This window comes from Rhinoraja longicauda, chromosome 2, assembly GCF_053455715.1.
Source record: "Rhinoraja longicauda isolate Sanriku21f chromosome 2, sRhiLon1.1, whole genome shotgun sequence".
Classification (NCBI taxonomy): Eukaryota; Metazoa; Chordata; class Chondrichthyes; order Rajiformes; family Arhynchobatidae; genus Rhinoraja; species Rhinoraja longicauda.
The window spans coordinates 34,655,043-34,677,702 of record NC_135954.1 but is presented as its reverse complement, the minus strand read 5'-3'; the positions used below and the strand labels follow the sequence as shown (position 1 = coordinate 34,677,702).

At 42.1% G+C, this 22,660-nt stretch overlaps 1 protein-coding gene across 1 annotated transcript in view; it reads left to right on the top strand.

The window, feature by feature from the left end:
* LOC144609354 (ATP-dependent translocase ABCB1-like) overlaps positions 1–22,660 on the top strand; it is a 104,154-nt gene that overhangs the window by 22,093 nt on the left and 59,401 nt on the right. The window contains exons 6-9 of the mRNA XM_078427806.1: positions 4,406–4,577; positions 17,172–17,296; positions 18,611–18,782; positions 21,475–21,588. Of these exons, the coding sequence (XP_078283932.1) occupies positions 4,406–4,577; positions 17,172–17,296; positions 18,611–18,782; positions 21,475–21,588 (583 nt within the window). The remainder of the gene's footprint in view (positions 1–4,405; positions 4,578–17,171; positions 17,297–18,610; positions 18,783–21,474; positions 21,589–22,660) is intronic.

Sequence of the window (22,660 nt, the reverse complement as noted above, 5' to 3'; positions counted from 1 at the left end):
TATCTTACATATAATTTGTGCAAATTATTGTCGATATAGTTCTAAACTAAGGCAGCTTAGCTTTTATTTTTAATTATACACAGAGTTCTTAACTTATTTTATTAGTTGTTATAATGCCCGAGTGATTTTTCATTGATTCGTGCATGATTGGGAGGTTATTTGGCCACTGTAAATTATTTTATTGTGACATGTACCGAGATACAGCAAAACATTTTGTTTTGCATGCTATCCAGGCAAATCATGCCATGCGTGATTACAATCAAACAATACATGAGTATCACAGGTAGTGCAAAAACAGAAAAGCATCGAAGTACAGAATATAATGTTACAGCCACAGAGAAAGTGCAGTTTTTTTACAAAGCTCAAGGGCCACAATGAGATAGATCGGGAGATTGGAAATAAATCCTTAGCTGTGAGATCCATTCAAGAGTCTAATAAGAGTGGGGGAAGAAGCTGTTCTTAAATCTGGTGCTGTACTTGCAAAGCTTTATATCCTCTGTCTGATGGGAGAGGAAGAAGAGGGAATGACGAGGGTGTAAGTGGTCCTTGATTATGTAGACTACTCTCCCAAGGCAGCGTGAAGTGTAAATGAAATCAGTTGAGGGGAAGACTGGCTTTAATCATAACCTTCTGCGATTTTTTGTGGTCTTCAGCAGAGCAGTTTGCAAACCAAGCTGAAACGCATCCCAATAGGATGCTTTCTAAAGCATAGATGAGTGGACGATGTGATGGGGATGTGAGGGGAATGTGTGGAGAAAAGGTTTTAGGGGAAAATTAGTGAGGTGAAGTAAATACTTTGTGAGCCAGCATAAACCTAATCGGTCAAAGTATCGTCCTTCCATGTTGTTTGGAGTGATTAAATAAAACTCAGGTCCTGACCTTTATACACAGCTTTAAGCACATAATACTGTGTTCCACCCTCATTTTGGTATTAAACCGATTCTTGTTCATGATATTTGGTTCCTCTGCATTAGGCTGCATCTGTCAGCTGTGGCCCCATAAGGGTGTCAGGGGGTGACGGGAGAAGGCAGGAGAATGGGCTTGAGAGGGAGATAGATTAGCCATGGTTGAATGGCAGAGTAGAATTAATCTCTCTGACACTTTGTTCTGAGTTTAGTCGTCTTATTAAGCCAAATAGCTTAATTGTACTCCTAGAACTTATGAACTTATAACCCACGTGAAGCCAAATCAGTCTGTAACATATTTTACAAAGCTAATGTCCTAATACTAACCACATGGAATCATAAATAATTTAAATTGTTAGAGCACCAAGGAGGCCATATATATATATATATATATATATATAGATATATGGAGCTGAATGGGTGGTCTAATGAGTCTTTTCTTGCCTGTTATTGTTCAAATGCTTGTACTTCAATGCTGGCATTATGACAATAGATGCTCAAACAAGTTAGCAGAATCTGGTTTTAATATATTTTGGCAGCTACCATAGGGTCATTGTTTTTAGCTCTACGAGTGCAACCAGGAAACAGGAGGGATTGACTGCATGGGATGGAACACTGTTCTTTCACCATTCCACACCTGCTAATTCGTATTGTCTCCAACATTTCATGCAATCGAGAGGATCTTGATGTTGCCAGATATTTAATAAACACCTAACAGTAAATGTTTCTATACTACATGAAACATTTCTGAATGAAGCTTACAAAAATACATAACAATTTATTGAAACCAGGGAATATGTCAAGCATCTACCTGGTTGATAGACCCACTGTGATGGGCCTAGATAAAATTGGCGTGTCAAAAATGTAATGCTACGGTGGTTATGGGAGATTTCAACATGCAGGTAGACTGGGAAAATCAGGTTGGAAATGGACCCCAGGAAAGAGAGTTTGTAGAGTGCCTTCGAGATGGATTCTTAGAACAGCTTGTACTGGAGCCTACCAGGGAGAAGGCAATTCTGGATTTAGTGTTGTGTAATGATCCTGATCTGATAAGGGGACTAGAGGTAAAAGAGCCATTAGGAGGCAGTGATCACAACATGATAAGTTTTACTCTGCAAATGGAAAGGCAGAAGGGAAAATCGGAAGTGTCGGTATTACAGTATAGCAAAGGGGATTACAGAGGCATGAGGCAGGAGCTGGCCAAAATTGACTGGAAGGAGGCCCTAGCAGGGAAGACGGTAGAACAGCAATGGCAGGTATTCCTGGGAATAATGCAGAGGTTGCAGGATCAATTTATTCCAAAGAGGTGGAAAGACTCTAAGGGGAGTAAGAGACACCTGTGGCTGACGAGGGAAGTCAGGGACAGCATAAAAATTAAGGAGAGGAAGTATAACATAGCAAAGAAGAGTGGGAAGACAGAGGATTGGGACTCTTTTAAAGAGCAACAAAAGTTAACTAAAAAGGCAATACGGGGAGAAAAGATGAGGTACGAGGGTAAACTAGCCAATAATATAAAGGAGGATAGCAAAAGTTTTTTTAGGTACGTGAAGAGGAAAAAAATAGTCAAGGCAAATGTGGGTCCCTTGAAGACAGAAGCAGGGGAATTTATTATGGGGAACAAAGAAATGGCAGACGAGTTAAACCGTTACTATGGATCTGTCTTCACTGAGGAAGATACACACATTCTCCCAAATGTTCTAGGGGCCGGAGAACCTAGGGTGATGGAGGAACTGAAGGAAATCCACATTAGGCAGGAAATGGTTTTGGGTAGACTGATGGGACTGAAGGCTGATAAATCCCCAGGGCCTGATGGTCTGCATCCCAGGGTACTTAAGGAGGTGGCTCTAGAAATAGTGGAAGCATTGGAGATCATTTTTCAATGTTCTATAGATTCAGGATCAGTTCCTGTGGATTGGAGGATAACAAATGTTATCCCACTTTTTAAGAAAGGAGGGAGAGAGAAAACGGGTAACTATAGACCAGTTAGTCTGACATCAGTGGTGGGGAAGATGCTGGAGTCAATTATAAAAGACGAAATTGCTGAGCATTTGGATAGCAGTAATGGGATCATTCCGAGTCAGCATGGATTTACGAAGGGGAAATCATGCTTGACAAATCTACTGGAATTTTTTGAGGATGTAACTAGGAAAATTGACAGAGGAGTGTCAGTGGATGTGGTGTACCTCGACTTTCAGAAAGCCTTCGACAAGGTCCCACATAGGAGATTAGTGGGCAAAATTAGGGCACATGGTATTGGGGGTAGGGTACTGACATGGATAGAAAATTGGTTGACCGACAGAAAGCAAAGAGTGGGGATAAATGGGTCCCTTTCGGAATGGCAGGCAGTGACCAGTGGGGTACCGCAAGGTTCGGTGCTGGGACCCCAGCTATTTACGATATACATTAATGACTTAGACGAAGGGATTAAAAGTACCATTAGCAAATTTGCAGATGATACTAAGCTGGGGGGTAGTGTGAATTGTGAGGAAGATGCAATAAGGCTGCAGGGTGACTTGGACAGGTTGTGTGAGTGGGCGGATACATGGCAGATGCAGTTTAATGTAGATAAGTGTGAGGTTATTCACTTTGGAAGTAAGAATAGAAAGGCAGATTATTATCTGAATGGTGTCAAGTTAGGAGGAGGGGGAGTTCAACGAGATCTGGGTGTCCTAGTGCATCAGTCAATGAAAGGAAGCATGCAGGTACAGCAGGCAGTGAAGAAAGCCAATGGAATGTTGGCCTTCGTAACAAGAGGAGTTGAGTATAGGAGCAAAGAGGTCCTTCTACAGTTGTACCGGGCCCTGGTGAGACCGCACCTGGAGTACTGCGTGCAGTTTTGGTCTCCAAATTTGAGGAAGGATATTCTTGCTATGGAGGGCATGCAGCGTAGGTTCACTAGGTTAATTCCCGGAATGGCGGGACTGTCGTATGTTGAAAGGCTGGAGCGATTGGGCTTGTATACACTGGAATTTAGAAGGATGAGGGGGGATCTTATTGAAACATATAAGATAATTAGGGGATTGGACACATTAGAGGCAGGAAACATGTTCCCAATGTTGGGGGAGTCCAAAACAAGGGGCCACAGTTTAAGAATAAGGGGTAGGCCATTTAGAACGGAGATGAGGAAGAACTTTTTCAGTCAGAGAGTGGTGAAGGTGTGGAATTCTCTGCCTCAGAAGGCAGTAGAGGCCAGTTCGTTGGATGCTTTCAAGAGAGAGCTGGATAGAGCTCTTAAGGATAGCGGAGTGAGGGGGTATGGGGAGAAGGCAGGAACGGGGTACTGATTGAGAGTGATCAGCCATGATCGCATTGAATGGCGGTGCTGGCTCGAAGGGCTGAATGGCCTACTCCTGCACCTATTGTCTATTGTCTAGAAGGCATCAAACTCCAGTGATGAAAGAGGAATGAAAACGCTGAAGACTTGAAGAGTGAATAACATGTTATTGCATACTGCTGTTTACCAGATTACATTCTTTGATTGTGTTCTGTTTGTTTTTCAGTGATATTTCAAATATATATGATGGTATTGGTGATAAAATAGGCATTCTCATACAGTCACTGACCACCTTTGTAGCTGGGTTTGTGGTTGGCTTTATGAAAGGATGGAAGTTGGCATTGGTGATTCTGGCTTTGAGCCCCATTCTGGGAATCTGTGCTGCAATCTTGACTAAGGTCAGTATACTTGACTCATTGATTTAATTCAAACTCAATCTTGCATATTTAGAATTTGTTGAGTGAAATTCATTTTCATTACTTATAAAATATTGTATTTTTTCACAATTTTATCAGTTTTTCTTCTCCAATTTTTCCAAATTTCTCAACATTTCCAAGATGGGCAGGAAGCCATTCTTGGGACTCTGGAAAAAACTCTGAGCAGTCAATATCAGATTTCTCTAGTCACCAACCGAACCAGAGGCTTGATCGATGCACCAGTTTCAGATAACCACAAAGCAAAGGAATCTTGTGCTGCACCTGATATTCACCATTTATTTGTGTCAGGCAGCTGACATGTGGAAACTTAGTACCAAATACATAAATCGATAATTTAAATCATTAAGGATTTTTCAATAGGACACAAAGTGCTGGAGTAACACAACGGATGAGGCAGCATCTCTGGAGAACATGGATAGGTGGTGTTTCAGAACGTATGAAGAAGGTAGGATTTTGGTAGGACAAATCAAAATAGGACGTACAGGGTAAATGGTAGGGAATTGAGGAATGCAGTGGAACAGAGGGATCTGGGAATAACTGTGCATTGTTCCCTGAAGGTGGAATCTCATGTGGATAGGGTGGTGAAGAAGGCGTTTGGTATGCTTGCCTTTATAAATCAGAGAATCGAATATAGAAGTTGGGATGTAATGTTAAAATTGTACAGGGCATTGGTGAGGCCGAATCTGGAGTATGGTGTGCAGTTCTGGTCGCCAAATTATAGGAAGGATGTCGACAAAATGGAGAGGGTACAGAGGAGATTTACTAGAATGTTGCCTGGGTTTCAGCACTTAAGCTACAGAGAGAGGTTGAACAGGTTGGGTCTTTATTCTTTGGAGCGTAGAAGGTTGAGGGGGGACTTGATAGAGGTTTTTAAAATTTTAAGAGGGACGGACAGAGTTGACGTGGGTAGGCTTTTCCCTTTGAGAGTGGGTAAGATTCCAACAAGGGGACATAACTTCAGAATTAAGGGACAAAAGTTTAGGGGTAACATGAGGGGTAACTTCTTTACTCAGAGGGTGGTGGCTGTGTGGAATGAGCTTCCGGTGGAAGTGGTGGAGGCAGGCTCGATTTTATTATTTAAGAGTAAATTGGATAGGTATATGGATGGGAGGGGATTGGAGGGTTATGGTCTGAGAGCAGGTAGATGAGACTAGGTCAGAGAAAGTGGTCGGCGTGGACTGGTAGGGCAGAACGGGCCTGTTTCCCTGCTGTAATTGTTATATGGTTATATGGTCCCGGCCCGAAACGTCCATGTTCTCCAGAGATGCTGCCTGACCTGCTGAGTTACTCCAGCACTTTGTACCTTTTTGTGTACACCAGCATCTGATGTTCCTTGTTTCTATGAGAATTTCTCCAGGCTTGAATTATTAATTGATGTACATGGTGTTTCGGATTGGTTAAGGCCTTTGGTGTTCCACATTACCCATTCTTGGCATGGACATAAGAGCCAAGGCTAGAGGAAGTGGGATGAAAAATTCTGAGTGTGATGAATGAATGGCTATCTTATTAGGGCTTGATGTTCCAGTGGTTATGGAGAATTATGCTTTTGCAAAATGGACATCAAAGGCAGCGACAGTGGGCTTTTTAAAATCCCGGCCAAATGTTCTTTAAGAATTCTCGTTAGGATTATTGTACACCATGTTTTTTGTGGCAGTTACCAATGTTTGCAATCCCAGCAGACAAATGCATTGAGGTCTTTCCTTGACATTTAATGCAGTTTCAGGAATGTTGGATGTAGGCTCTATTTGGTATGCCATTGTCCATCCTTCATTTTCACTGAACTGAGGAAGCATTTGAAAGGCAAATCTCATATATCCAGACCAAGTAAGGATGAGAAATTTCCTTTCTTGAAGGGCATTCCAACACATGTGTTTTTATAGCGATCTTTTTTATAGAAGTCTTTTCATTGTTGCCTTTATTGAGACTAGCTGTAATTCTAGATTCATTTAATTCACTAACTGCCACAGTTGGATGTCACTGGGTTAATACTCTGGAGTTCTGGCTCTTAGTCAAGTAATTTAATTAACAATGTATTACTATTTGGCAGGTAACAAGGGGCAACCTAGCCTCACAACTTGCACACACAGTAGCCGAGTAAATCTGATGTCTAATTTGTTACAATTCTTCGACCCGATGTACGTGTCCTGGGTAAAGATTGTACTTTCCACCTTTTACACGAACATTGTGAGTTATAGACAATAGACAATAGGTGCAGGAGTAGGCCATTCGGCCCTTCGAGCCAGCACCGCCATTCAATGTGATCATGGCTGATCATTCACAATCAATACCCTTTTCCTGCCTTCCCCATACCCTCTGACTCCACTATCTTTAAGAGCTCTATCTAGCTCTCTCTTGAAAGCATCCAAAGAATTGGCCTCCACTGCCTTCTGAGGCAGAAAATTCCACAGATTTACAACTCTCTGACTGAAAAAGTTTTTCCTCATCTCCATTCTAAATGGCCTACACCTTATTCTTAAACTGTGGCCCCTGGTTCTGGACTCCCCCAACAATGGGAACATGTTCCCTGCCTCTAACGTGTCCAATCCCTTATTAATCTTATATGTTTCAATAAGATCCCCTCTCATCCTTCTAAATTCCAGTGTATACAGGCCTAGTCGCTCCAGTCTTTCAACATACGACAGTCCCGCCATTCCGGGAATTAACCTAGTGAACCTACGCTGCACGCCCTCAATAGCAAGAATATCCTTCCTCAAATTTGGAGATCAAAAATGCATAGTACTCCAGGTGCGGTCTCACTAGGGCCCTGTACAACTCTTTAGTTGCCGCTTTGCTCCTATACTCAACTCCTCTTGTTTTGAAGGCCAACATTCCATTGGCTTTCTTCACTGCCTGCTGTACCTGCATGCTTCCTTTCAGTGACTGATACACTAGGACACCCAGATCTCGTTGTATGCCCCCTTTTCCTAACTTGACATCATTCAGATAATAATCTGCCTATCTATTCTTACCACCAAAGTGGATAACCTCACATTTATCCACATTAAACTGCATCAGCCATGCATCCGCCCACTCACACAACCTGTCCAAGTCACCCTGCAACCTCATAGCATCTTCCTCACAGTTCACACTGCCACCCAGTTACAATGAACTTTTAATTGTACTCATTCATCTTGATCTCACTAGACCAGCTGCTCCTCAAGGTAATAAAGAAACTTGCATAGAATCTAACCCTTTTCACTTCTAGTGAAAATGTCTTTGTTTCCAGCAAGCCCACAACGTTCTATGAAAGAAAGGAAGCAGCATCTATTTCTAATGATTACACAATCATTATTGGAACTAGAATAAAGAAAGCATATATATTCATTGACATAACATCATGACTTTAGCATATCCCATTCGACATAAGGTATTTGTGCGAATCTTACTGAGAATTTTTTTTTTGTTCATGCAGAGAATACAAAAGAGGTTGACACATGACAACCACAATTCTTTTGTTATAACATTTGCTTGAATGCCATTCCAGTTGTAGTATATAGTGAACTTTATTTGAATTTGAATGCTGTGAGGAGGGAAGAGGGTGTTGTCGGTTATGGCGAAATCTGGTTCTGGTTGATTACTGCGCAAACACCTCATAAGTGGTTATCTCACACAGGTCGGAGTGAGTAGAATAGTGATTCAATTTTGAAGTGGGCCTTTTTGACCTTGTTGAGGAGATCTAGTTGCTCAATCCCCTTAATAAATGACTGAACATCAGGAACTGTTGGGTGGTAACATATTCCATTCCCTTATCGTCCTAGGGTAAAGGGAATATTGCTAGCAAAGTTTATTGAAATTCAGCGAGTTGGTGATGTAGGGACCGGTATTTTGACTTGTTTCATGGCAGTTGGTGCTCTGGGATGACGGAAGATTTGATGACGTGATTTTGTGAGTCTCTTTGTAAATTGCAATGTCTTAGCCTGATTTTGAAGAGCTCTAGGGTATCCTATCCGAGAGAAGTCAGCATATTATTCACGCTGTATTTGCGTTTGTAGTCATTACATACAAAGCAAGCTGCTCGGTGTTGTACTTTCTCCAGGGTGATCTTGTTGTTGCTGTTGAAAGGATCTCATACAGCTCCACAATACTCCAATTTGGGCCTGACCAAGGACGTAGGCATTCTCTTTGACAGATGTACTACATGCGTGGAAATTTCTTTTAAGAAGACCGAGCGTTCTATTTGCTTTGTTAGACACTTGACCAATATGCCTCGCCCAACTTAAATCTTTGCTTAATTCGACTCCTAGATATGGGTGATGGTCGACAACAAGTAATGTATGGCTACCCATGTTGTATTCCAATAAAAGTGGTTTAGTCTTGTGTGAGACATGCATGGTATGACATTTGGTTGTATTGAATGACATCTGCCAGGTTTTTTCCCCACTCACAGAGAGCATCCAGATCCATCTGTAAGGACACGCTGTCTTCTGGTGTTTTAATCTCTCTATAAATTATGGCATCATCTGCAAAGAGTCGAACTCTGGACAAAACTGCATTTGGAATGTCATTGATATACAGTAGGAAGAGCAATGGACCCATGACAGTCCCTGTGGCACACCTGATGTCACAGGAGTTTCAATAGACATCTCTCCCTCCAAGAGAACTCGCTGGTGTCTCCTTGTCAAAAAGATCTCAATCCATTTTAGGATGTTGCCGTCTATTCCTACATGGTTGTGCTTGTAAACCTTATCAAAAGCCTTACTGAAGTCTAATATAATCTCAGGTCAGTCTGACCCTTGTTATCGAGTGACCTGCCTAGGTCATCGATGAGTCCCGCCAGTTGGGTTTCACATGATCAACCCCGTCTGAAGCCATGTTGGTGGTTTGTTAGTACCTTGTGGAAGTCAATATGGTCCATGATATGTTGGTGGATTATATGTTCGAGAATCTTGCATGGTATGGAGTTCAGTGAAACTGAGCGATAGTTTGCAGGATTTATCCTATCTCCTTTTTTTTGTAGATGGGGACAATGTTAACAATCAGCCAATCTTCTGGGAGTTCTCCACTATTCACAGACTTCTGAAAAATCTTTTGAAAGACTGGAGCTAAGCTTGCTGCACAATTCTTTAAAACTCTGGCTGGTATCTGGTCTGGTCCTGATGCCTTCTTTGGGTTTTTTTCTTCCAATAATTTCTGCACCCCATTCGTTGTTACCTTAAGAACTGCAATTTTTGGAGTTTGTTGTGAGTTCAATGACGGGAATTCATCTAGGTTTTCTTCCGTAAAATCTGAGCAAACCTGCTGGTTTAACACTTCGGCCTTGTCTGCGGCCTTATCTGAAATGAAGGAGTTGATTCCCAAATGAAACATAACTCTGATGATATGCAGTGTCCGGTACTGGAACTATGTGTGTTATAGGTCAGATCAGAAGTGGAGGAGATTTCCTACAAGTAGAAATTGGTAGCTAAAATTAAGTCTGCTTCATTTGCTACTGAAACCCTTATCCATATCTTTGTTATCAAGGTCAGTTTATTGTTACATGTCCCAGTTAAGGTACTGTGAAATTTGAGTTACCATTCAACTATACCAAGTGAAAAGCAACAAGACGCACAACCACATAAAAGTTAACATAAACATCCATCACAGTGGATTCCACATTCCGCACTGTGATGGAAAGCAATAAAGTTCAACCATCTTCCTCTTTGTTCTCCTGCGGTCAAGGCAGTCAAACCATCTGCAGTCGGGGTAATCAAAGCTCCCACAGCCGACAATCGAAGCCCTCGTCGGGGTGATCGAAACACCTGTGCTGGAGTGGTTGAAACTCACTCCGCAGCTCCTGAGTTGGCCTCTTCTTACTAGAGACCGCGGGCATCACAGGCATAAAGTCCACAGGCCCCGCAGTTGGAGCTTCAATCCCCGGCAAAGGGATGGCAATCTCTGCTAAGTTAAAGTCCCGCAGACACCTGCTTGGAGCGTCGGGTTGGTCTCCAGGAAAGGCCGCCAACTGCTCGATGTTAGACCGCAGTGGGGACGGAGATACGAAACGGAAAAAAATTGCATCTCCGTCGAGGTAAGAGATTGAAAAAATGTTTCCCCCAACTCCCCCCCCCCACCCTCCACTTTAAACAAACCAAGGAATACTAAAACATACTTTTAACACATACTAAAAATAACAAAAAGAAGAAAGGACAGACTGACTGTTGGCGAGGCAGCCACTGCAGGATGCACCACCCGGTGTTTTCACTGGATAACAATACGATTGCCCTGTGACTAACCTGCCTCATTCCTCCTCCATAAGTTTACTTAAAGTTCTCCAACCCATGTTCTAACTTCACCCACCATCTTTGCATTTACAAATCCACATTGACTTCCAGTTAAGCAATTACTGAACTTAAAATACTCAATTATGTCTGCAAAACCCATTCTCTCCTCTCTGCTGTGCAAAGCGTAACCCCCTCCTTGTTAGCCTCAAAATATCTGCTCTTTCCCAGTTTTGGATCAATGGTCCATCCCATTTTAAATCAGTCCATCTTTGATAATTATGCCTTAAATTCACAATCCTCGATGCTCTGGTAGAGACAATAGGTGCAGGAGTAGACCATTCGGCCCTTCGAGCCAGCATCGCCATTCAATGTGATCATGGCTGATCATTCTCAATCAGTACCCCGTTCCTGCCTTCTCCCCATATCCCCTGACTCCGCTATTCTTAAGAGCTCTATCCAGCTCTCTCTTGAATGCATTCGGAGAATTGGCCTCCACTGCCTTCTGAGGCAGAGAATTCCACAGATTCACAACTCTCTGACTGAAAAAGTTTTTCCTCATCTCCGTTCTAAATGGCCTACCACTTATTTGTAAACTGTGGCCCCTGGTTCTGGACTCCCCCAACATTGGGAACATGTTTCCTGCCTCTAACGTGTCCAACCTCTTAATAATCTTATATGTTTCGATAAGATCCCCTCTCATCCTTCTAAATTCCAGTGTATACAAGCCTAGTCGCTCCAGTCTTTCAACATACGACAGTCCCGCCATTCCAGGAATTAACCTAGTAAACCTACGCTGCACCCCCTCAATAGCAAGAATATCCTTCCTCAAATTTGGTGACCAAAATTGCACACAGTACTCCAGGTGCGGTCTCACTAGGGACCTGTACAACTGCAGAAGGACCTCTTTGCTCCTATATTCAACTCCTCTTGTTATGAAGGCCAACATTCCATTGGTTTTCTTCACTGCCTGCTGTACCTGCATGCTTCCTTTCAGTGACTGATGCACTAGGACACCCAGATCTTGTTGTACGTCCCTTTTTCCTAACTTGACATCATTCAGATAATAATGTTGGATATTCCTACCAACATTCACTGCCACTCTTTACTACTTTGTTTTTCCTAGTCCCACCTGCCAGCATTTGGTCCATATCCATCCAAACCTGTCAAACTGCTTCTTAAATGTTGGGATAGTCCCTGCCGCACCTACCTCCTCTGGCAGCTTGTTCCATGCACTCAGCACCATTTGTGTGAAAAGGTACCCCTCAGTATTAAATCGTTTCCCCTTCACTCTAACCTATGTCCTCTGGTCCTTGATTCACCTCCTCTGGGCAAGAGACTCCGGGCATCTATTACGTGTCCACACATGTTTATTACACAGCGGATTGTGGACACGAGGTTAATGATCTCATGGTCTATACCTCCTGTAACATCTGGGATGTTATACTCCATGCGCATAGTTAGAACTCTAAAGATCAGATCATGTGCCAAAGATTGCCTCCTCTTAGTCTTACATGATATTGTCTAATCAGTTTATATGGTTTCATTTATCTTTGTCTTTGGCACGACTGGACTTTGAATCGGGGTAAGAAGGAAACTGCTCAATCAATAAAGCCACATTTGGCAAAGATTCATATTCTTTTGAAATTTTTGATTGCAAGAAGAATCACATTTATCTTGAACTTCACAACTTAAGGTTAAAAATATTAAAATAATAAAATAAGCAAAAAACTACAAAACATTCCTAAATTCATGGGTGAATAGGTTTTGCAAAGGGTCACAATGTGTTTTTTAAATCAACCTTAATTGTAGGCAGCAAATTATCAATGTGTTGTCATGTGATAAGAATGATTTCATTGTCAGCCTGGGCAATCAGAACAATCAGAACATCCTCTCCACATTTACTGTACCAAAGGCCTTTAGGATCATTAATGTTACAATAAAGTCGATCCTCTTATAAACCTGATTCGAGCCGAACATTGTCAGTTTTTCTATTTTATTTTGTATTAATATTGATAAATCAAATCCTCCCATCCCAAAGTCGGTTAGGTTTTACACATCTTAGAGACCTGCTTAACGGATGAAGTTGAAAGCAATTTGGGGCAACTGTTCTTTCATCAGAGACATGACAAAATATGCAAGGAATGGATGATATGCTTGTGTGAAAGTTGAAGGGGCATATGAGGTAAAAAAACCCTGCAGTTGCTAGAAATTTGAAACCCAAACAGAAATGTGGAAAAAATTCAGTAGGCTAGGCATCTGAAAAGAGAGTCAACATTTGAAACATTGTGTTTCGTTTGCCACAGATGGTGCCTGATAAACTGATTATCAAAGACACTAGAGGAACAAGATGGACCACTCCGTTGAAATCGCTTATACTGAAGTGTAGTACGCAAAGGAGCGGAACGGCTGCCATTTTAGTAGGCAAAGACAGCCGTTCGCTATGCCTTTCGCAGTGTAATCAGTGTTGTGGGGGAACAGTATGTGTGATGAAACCATTAAAATGCAGAATATATCTCATCTATCAACTCACGTTTTGTTGTTATTTTTATTTTTAAATGTTTTCCCCGCTTAATTTCTCTGAATTTATTATTTCTTACTGCTTCTGCCCATTTCCCTCCCATCCTTCCTCCCCAGCCCTCTTTTGTGGTTTCCCTTGTATTGCTCAAACACACACTCTGCACAAATTTAACACACATATTCATATATATATATACATATATATTTAATATGTATACATACATACGTGTATATATATATATATATATATATATATGAATGTGTGTGTTTGTGTGTGAGAGGCAAGATAGAGATAAATAGATCACAAAGTTCATTCTCATGGATCAAAGCATCTTTGATTTAAAACAACGCTCTATTTCTCTCCATCTTATTTTTCACAAAGGCGATTCGACTTTTATGGTTATATACACACACACACATATATATATATATATATAGTTTCTTTCTTGTGATTTCCTCTAATTATCTGTTTAGGAACCTATTTCTTTCAATCTCTATCTCTCTCTCTCTCTCTATATATATATATATATATATATATATATATATTCAGTCATGCACACACTTCTCAGCACATGGTTCTTCCTATCATGATCACTGTTCTCTCAAAATGCTGGAGTAACTCAGCAGGCCAGACTGTCTTGACCCAAAACGTTACCCATCCCCTCTCTCCTAGATGCTGCCTGACCTGCTGAGTTACTCCAGCATTTTGTGAAACCTTCGATTTGTACCAGCATCTGCAGTTATTTTCCTACACTGTTCTCTCACATCCATTTCATTAGAGCCTATCCATACACATTCGCAATCAGTGACGTCAAACTTATTTCCAGAAATCTGCATCCCAGGGTACTTAAGGAGGTGGATCTAGAAATCGTGGAAGCATTGGTAATCATTTTCCGATGTTCTATAGATTCAGGATCAGTTCCTGTGGATTGAAGGGTAGCTAATGTCATCCCACTTTTTAAGAAAGGAGGGAGAGAGAAAACAGGAAATTATAGACCAGTTAGTCTGACATCAGTGGTGGGGAAGATGCAGGAGTCAATTATAAAAGACGAAATCGCAGAGCATTTGGATAGCAGTAACAGGATCGTTCCGAGTCAACATGGATTTACGAAGGGGAAATCATGCTTGACTAATCTACCAGAATTTTTTGAGGATGTAACTAGGAAAATGGACAGGGGAGAGCCGGTGGATGTAGTGTACCTTGACTTCCAGAAAGCCTTCAACAAGGTCCCACATAGGAGATTAGTGGGCAAAATTAGAGCACATGGTAATGGGGGTAGGATACTGACATAGATAGAAAATTAGTTGGCAGACAGAAAGCAAAGAGTGGGGATAAATGGGTCCCTTTCAGAATGGCAGGCAGTGACTAGTGGGGTACAGCAAGGCTCGATGCTGGGACCGCAGCTATTTACAATATACATTAATGACTTGGATGAAGGGATTAAAAGTAACATTAGCAAATTTGCAGACAACACAAAGCTGGGTGGCAGTGTGAACTGTGAGGAAGATGCTATGAGGTTGCAGGGCGACTTGGACAGGTTGTGTGAGTGGGCGGATGCATGGCAGATGCAGTTTAATGTGGATAAATGTGAGGTTATCCACTTTGGTGGTAAGAATAGGAAGGTAGATTATTATCTGAATGGTGTCAAGTTAGGAAAAGGGGGCGTACAACGAGATCTGGGTGTCCTAGTGCATCAGTTACTGAAAGGATGCATGCAGGTACAGCTGGCAGTGAAGAAAGCCAATGGAATGGTGGCCTTCATAACACGAGGAGTTGAGTACAGCAGCAAAGAGGTCCTTCTGCAGTTGTACAGGTCCCTAGTGAGACCGCACCTGAAGTACCGTGCGTAGTTTTGGTCTCCAAATTTAAGGAAGGATATTCTTGCTATTGATGGCATGCAGCATAGGTTCACTAGGTTAATTCCCGGAATGGCGGGACTATCGTATGTTTATAGACTGGAACGACTGGGCTTGTATATACTGGAATTTAGAAGGATGAGAGGGGATCTTATGGAAACATATAAGATTATTAAGGGATTGGACACGTTAGAGGCAGGAAACATGTTCCTAATGTTGGGGGAGTCCAGAACCAGGGGCCACAGTTTAAGAATAAGGGGTAGGCTATTTAGAACAGAGATGAGGAAACACTTTTTCAGTCAGAGAGTTGTAAATCTGTGGAATTCTCTGCCTCAGAAGGCAGTGGAGGCCAATTCTCTGGATGCATTCAAGAGAGAGCTAGATAGAGCTCTTAAAGATAGCGGCGTCAGGGGGTATGGGCAGAAGGCAGGAACGGGGTACTGATTGAGAATGATCAGCCATGATCACATTGAATGGTGGTGCTGGCTAGAAGGGCCGAATGGCCTACTCCTGCACCTATTGTCTATAGTCTAAATCCTAATATTGTGAATAAAATACCTGTGAACACATGTCAAGATATTTTTTCATTCTATATTAGTGTCATAAAATGTAATGCAGACATACCTACACTGATACAGAGGGTATCAGTCCCCTCTGATAGCTAGCTTTAGACATGAATAATTTACATTGCTACCATAGTTTAGTTTTGAATTTAACATATAATTGAGGGGGTCGGTGCAATATAGTGCTAACCCTCACTTTTGTGAAAAATGAGTTGCATGCATTAACACAATCCTTGCCCACTACCCTACCTTTAAAATTTTCATATTTAAATTCAACCGATAAGTTGGTCAAATAACCTTCTTGTTTTTTTTGTGATTTATGGACCAACCCCCTCAATTTTACATAATTAAAAAATGAGCTTCATAAACAAGGATAACTTTTTATTTCTGTCATTCATGGTATGATTTACATCATTTTGTGTGCGAAATATACAGTGTTGCACTGTTTTGCATATCAGTAACCAATGAAAAGATCAGGTCCTGATTTATACCAGCTCTTCACCTTCCCCCCCTTGTCTGAAGAAGGGTCCCAACCTGAAACATCATCCATCCCTTTTCTCCAGAGATGCTGCCTGACCCAGTGATTTACTCCACCACTGTGTCTATTTGAATTGGATTCATGCTTCTGTACCACGTCAGGCAGCATTGGTCATTTTAGTGTCTGTCAAGGGTTTTTAACTAATCAATTCACCAATTGAAATTTTCTTGGCTCTAAGTATTGAGTTAAATGTATTTTCAATTATATTGTGGATACAGTAGAGTTCTATTGTTTGCAAATGCCTAATCTCTGCTTCCATGACTTTAAAAAATAAAACAAAAAGAGATACAGCTCGTGGAGGTGAAATTAAAATTAACAGAGAAAGCAAAGAACAGTTCATTAAATATGATCAATTGGCCAGATACAGACAGTGGATCTCTAGTGCAAATATTCAATCAGTTACATCCAAAGTTTAAAGATCACGAAGCAGCAACTCTTCAAGAAATAGTTATAAATGTCTATTATCAACTTATCCAAGAAGTTGAACAAAAATAATTGTTTGCAAACATTTTATATACGAAGAAATCGCAGAGTTATGAACACTGCCCAGTCCAGAATCTGCCTACTAAATGGCGCTAAAATTTACCCATGCCCTACTACGGGTTTCAGAGTCGAGTGGTCTATCTTGGTACTCTAATATCTTTGCTGATTATTTTTCCCAGCATTTGCTGTTTTTCTTTGAAGTGAGAACATTTCCCTTTCCCCCTGATTCTTCGGTGTGGTTAAGTTGTTATCAAGAGGACAGCAGCTCCTGCTGGGATGAGCTTCAGACTATCCAATGACATTTCTTGTGTTCTTCTATTTGGACAACTAAGGAAATAATTGTATCAATAAATGTGAATCTTAACTGTTTTCCTTTTTTTTGTGTGCACTGATTCAGATACTGACCTCGTTCACAAAACAAGAGCAAAGTGCCTATGCAAAGGCTGGAGCTGTGGCAGAGGAGGCACTGTCAGCCATCAGAACTGTGGTAGCTTTTGGGGGACAGAAGAAAGAAGTTGATAGGTTAGAATTTATGTTCACTTTCTCCAGTGCTGATATTGGGGGTTTGTTGGCAATAAAGTTGTGAATTAAAGATGGAATTTATTGGGGCTGAAGACCATGTTTCTTGCCTGAGGGGTAACTATTTTCACACAAGGGGGGGTGGGTGTATGGAACCAGAGGAGGTCGATGAGGCAGGCACTATCCCAACGTTTGAGAAACAGGCAGACAGCCACATGGATAGGACAGCTTTAGAGGGAAACTGGACCAGGAGGGTGCCCGGGGCCAGTGGCTCCCTCTCCCCTTTCCTCTCCCCCCTCGCCCGCATCCGGCCCCGGGGAAGACTCCGAGCAGGAGGGAGATGGTCGTCCACCCCGTCGACTGATCGTTCCCCTCCGTCTCCTCGAGCACCCGCGTCGACGAGTCCCCGCTCTCGCCTGTGCCAAGCACCCCGCACCATCACTGGAATACAATCCCCAGCGGGCAGCTTCTTCTCCTCTTCCTCCCGTGTCTCCTCCAGCGGCCGCTTCATCCGACGGCATCGTCGACGACTCCACAAAAATGGCAGCCGCTCTCCTTCTTCTACTCTTCCCGCTCTGCCATCTTGTACGCGCCTCCCGCCACTGCGCTGCCCGCCGGGAGGTGTAGTCCCAGCGCCTGCCGCCGCGCTGCCCGCCGGGAGGTGTTCCAGCTCCCGCCCGGCCCAGGCCGCCGTCGCTCGCCGGCAATCATGTGCTGCACGCACGGGCTGCTGGTAAGTGGCTTTCACTGCCAACGGGTCCACGGAGGGGAGTGCGCGTGGGCGTGGGGGCCGAGTGGGGGGGAGGGGAATGTGGAGGGAGGGGAGGGGAATGTGGAGGGAGGGGAGGAGAGGGAGGAGAGGGGGGCGAGTGGGGGTGGGGGCTGGGGAGGGGCAAGTGGGGGTGAGGGCAGAGATGGGGGAGTGGGGAGGAGAGGGGTAGAGAGGGGGAAATGGGGGTATGGAGTGGGGGGGGAGGAGGGGAGGATACGGGCGATTGAGTGGGGGGGTTGAGGGTGCTGGACCAATACAAGGGAGGCTTTGGGTCCACGGCTCGCTCTGGCTGCAGCGCTGGTGCCACGGGGCCAAGGTCAGTGACACCCTCTCTCTTTTCCTGTCCCGGAGGAGGAATGGGCCCAACGGGTCCACTTGGTCTAGTATTTTATTAAATTCATAATGTAATGTGTGTGCTGGAATATCATGTATGTGATTGATTGTTTTTAAGGATATCTTTTTTTCTATTTCTTGAAATCAGCATTGTTAACATGAAGCTAAATACTGCAGTGGTGATTATCTAATATGTTCACCATTTTATTCAGGTACCTAAAAAAATTAATTGAAGGCCAAAAACTTGGATTTAAAAAGGCCATCAGCAGCAATGTAACAATAGGTCTCACCTACTTACTAATCTATGGATCCTATGCTTTGGCCTTCTGGTATGGAAGTACTCTTGTTTTGGATGAGGACTATACAATTGGAACAGTGCTCACAGTAAGTGACCTTTTGCATTAAGCATACAAATATGTAAATGTTCCTAGAAGTTGTTGGGATTATTCCTGATCTTTGTTTCTATTCCAGTCCCTATTAAATGTCATAGTTTAATGCAATGTCTGGCCTTATTTAAACTGCATTAAACAAGAAGTGCATCAGAAATATCCAAATGGTATTGATTGCTCCACCATTCAATCAGATCAAGGCTAGTCTTTTATCTCAGTGCCATTTTGCTGCACTAACCCCATATCTCTTGATTCCCTTAATGTGCAAAAAAAGTATTGGTCTCAGTCTTGAATATACTCAGTATTGTGGATATAGAATTCCAAAGATTCATTGTGCTCCAAGCAAAGAAATTTCTTCCCATTGCTTTCCTAAATGTTTGATTGCTTAGCTTGAGACCTTGACTCGTGGTTCTTGAATCTTTGCAAAGGCAAACACCATACCGGCATCTATCCTTTCAAGCCTTGTAAGAAATTTGCCTTTCATTCTACTAAAGGATGAGGGGGGGATCTTATGGAAACATATAAGATAATTAGGGGATTGGACACATTAGAGGCAGGAAACATGTTCCCAATGTTGGGGGAGTCCAGAACAAGGGGTCACAGTTTAAGAATAAGGGGTAGGCCATTTAGAACGGAGATGAGGAAGAACTTTTTCAGTCAGAGAGTGGTGAAGGTGTGGAATTCTCTGCCTCAGAAGGCAGTGGAGGCCAGTTCGTTGGATGCTTTCAAGAGAGAGCTGGATAGAGCTCTTAAGGATAGCGGAGTGAGGGGGTATGGGGAGAAGGCAGGAACGGGGTACTGATTGAGAGTGATCAGCCATGATCGCATTGAATGGCGGTGCTGGCTCGAAGGGCTGAATGGCCTACTCCTGCACCTATTGTCTATTGTCTATTGTCTATTAAAACCTGGACAGTGTGAACAGTGTGTGGTCACATTAAGGGAAAGTAAACCAAGGGAGAGCAGCTGATGTTGTTTACGCCTCCTCACTGTGGTGCAGTATTTAAACATGAATTAAGCCTTAAGATCAACTTCTATACAGATCATCCATGGCGAGTCAGAGTGTCGTAGAACTGTACATCATAGAAACAGTCCCTTCGGCCCAACTCATCTTGTTAAATCAAATTCTTTACCTTCAGTCTGAATAATCCCACATGATACTGGATTAGCACATCAGATTTATTCCACCATGGGGTTCTTCCCGAGAAGATCTCCAGACACAACACTAGTGTCTGAAGAGACCTCAACTCAGGGCAGGGGAAGAACAACTTCTCCACCATTGTTTACTTTTTTATACAGAAAAAGAGAGGTGTGACAAAAAGAAATCAAGGACCAATTACACATCTAATACAAGGACCAATTACACATCTAATACAATTCCCATGGTTACAGAGAAGACAAAATCATTGATACAGGTCACATGCTCAGAAACCAAACCATTAATATAAGTCACATGTTTTTAGAGAAACGCATCAATTTACCTAGAGTGGATTCAAAACTTTTCCTACTTTCACACACACCCAAATAAGGAGTTGTTACTAAGAAAGAAACTTTCTTATCTCTATAGACGAGCAATCTCGCAGCTGCATGACCTTGCTTTACTGTTTCAATACACAGTACTCGCAGTCAGACAGAGTGGGAGAGGACAATAGCCCATCTCTTCTGTACACTCCTTATCACTCGTAAAGGGACAAACACATTCTGTTCCCAAGGATAACGTTTCTGCCACAAGCATCCATCTTATTGCTTTCCTCTAAAATAAGCATCCATTTTATATTAGCTAAAACAACAAAAGAAACCATCTTTACTACAACAAAATATAATATCTCTAATTGACTATACCAGCTAATAGCATAGATTCTCAATCTAGGCTGACTAAAGTTGCTTCACAAAGCTAGTCCCATTTGGCCCTGGCCCATATCCCTCCGAAACATTCCTATCCATATATCTAAATGGCTTTTAACTGTGGATGACAATGGGCTCAGCACCAATCCGAGGCACAGACCGAGAAACAACATTCCACCATCACCCTCTTCTTCCTTCCATCAATCCAATTAGCTAGCTCTTCCTGGATTCCATGCAATATAACCTTCATGTAAAATGGATATGTTCACAAATTTCTCATTCTTTACATTAAGTGGAAAGAAAATTGTGAGGACCATGAGTCAGAGATCCAATCACCACCCGAAATGTCCTACTGTCTATACTTACCACAGAATGTCCTCTTCCAGAATTTACTTTGAGAACTTTTAAGCTTTCAATGAGTTATACCAATTACAGTAATGGTATTCTCAGTGCAAATAAATCAATTATCCGTATTATCTAATGAGGCATTGGTAATGGGTTGTACTGTGTGTGCTGGTCTGAATTACAGTAAGATAATGTTTGGAATTTGGTACTTCCAACATGCTACTCAGGAAACAAAGAATTAAACGGCAGTGGCTTACATTGGGAATTAGGTTCTCTGAAACTGCTGGCCTTGGTTTAGTTTTCCTGAGACTCCATGCAAGTTTAGAATTTCTCCAGAATATAGGTTCCCGACCCGAAACGCCAACTAATCATTTCGGGTGGTGATTGGATCTCTGACTCATGGTCCTCACAATTTTCTTTCCACTTAATGTGGAAATAACAATTCTTGCTCTTTTGGTCAGAGTAACCTAGTTTATTTCTATGTCTTCAATTTTTTTCAGGTACTCTTCGCAGTCTTAATTGGTGCATTTTCCATTGGTCAATCATCACCGCACATTGAAGCATTTGCCAGTGCAAGAGGAGCAGCGCATGTGATCTATCGCATCATGGACCAGGTAACCGGGTCAATCTATCAGAGCACGTGCTCAGTGTTCGTCGATAATTGGATTGAAGAGCTGGAGGAAAGGGATGCTTTACCTTTTGATCACCCAGTAGATCTTGAAATTATCAAACCGATAAGCAAAGGAATACAGTTGGGCATTAAACTTGCCAACAGTTGTTTTTTACTGGCCAACAATAGTGAATGTATACATTGTTTGTTAATTTTATTGAAAGTACGATATATGTCATAGGCATCATTAAGGTGTTGCCAAACTAAGCTATGATGCATCCCAATAGGATGATTTTTATGGTGCGTCTGTGGAAGTTGATGAGAGTCATTGGAGACATGCGGAACCTCCTTAGTCTTCTGAGAGTTCTGGGGAAAGAGGATTTGTTTTTTTTGTCTGTAGCTTCAATGTGGTTAGTTCAGATCAAATTGTTGGTGATATTTGCATCTAGGAACTTGAACCTACCAGCCATTGGCACTATTAGTGCTGCTTAGGGTCGTCTATACAACACCTCATTTCTTGAAGTCAATAACTAGCTCTTTTGTCCTGCTGACATCAAGGGAGGGGTTCACAATTATTCTCAAATATCTCAATTATTGATATACATGCAAATACACTTAAGACCATGTTTGATGTGTTAAATTACAACATAAGTTTGGTCTGGAAGCTTCCTTGATCTCAGTCACAATAGTGCAAAATAACTTAGCTGATGTCTGATGTCTGGTTTGATGTAGGATAATTAATATGACTCCATGGTCTTACTTTCGACTGATGTACACACGAACGTATCATGGTCATGTCAGTTTACAAACCACATTTCTCGAGTCGCCTGTGCTGTATTTGTTTACAAAGCTGTCCTTTTAATTTTAGATGACTGCTTGCAGTTAACATTAGAAAAAGTTTTTTTCCCCCAAAGACTGGTTCTTGTTATATATTTGGTTCTATACCCACAGAATTCCTTCACTCCTGAGTATTCTACCAGGTTTGATAGATTTTTGGACACTGTATGTATTGGACGATGTGGCGTACAGGCAAAGAATGAACTTGAGGCCACCTTTTTTAAGCACATGCCAAGTAA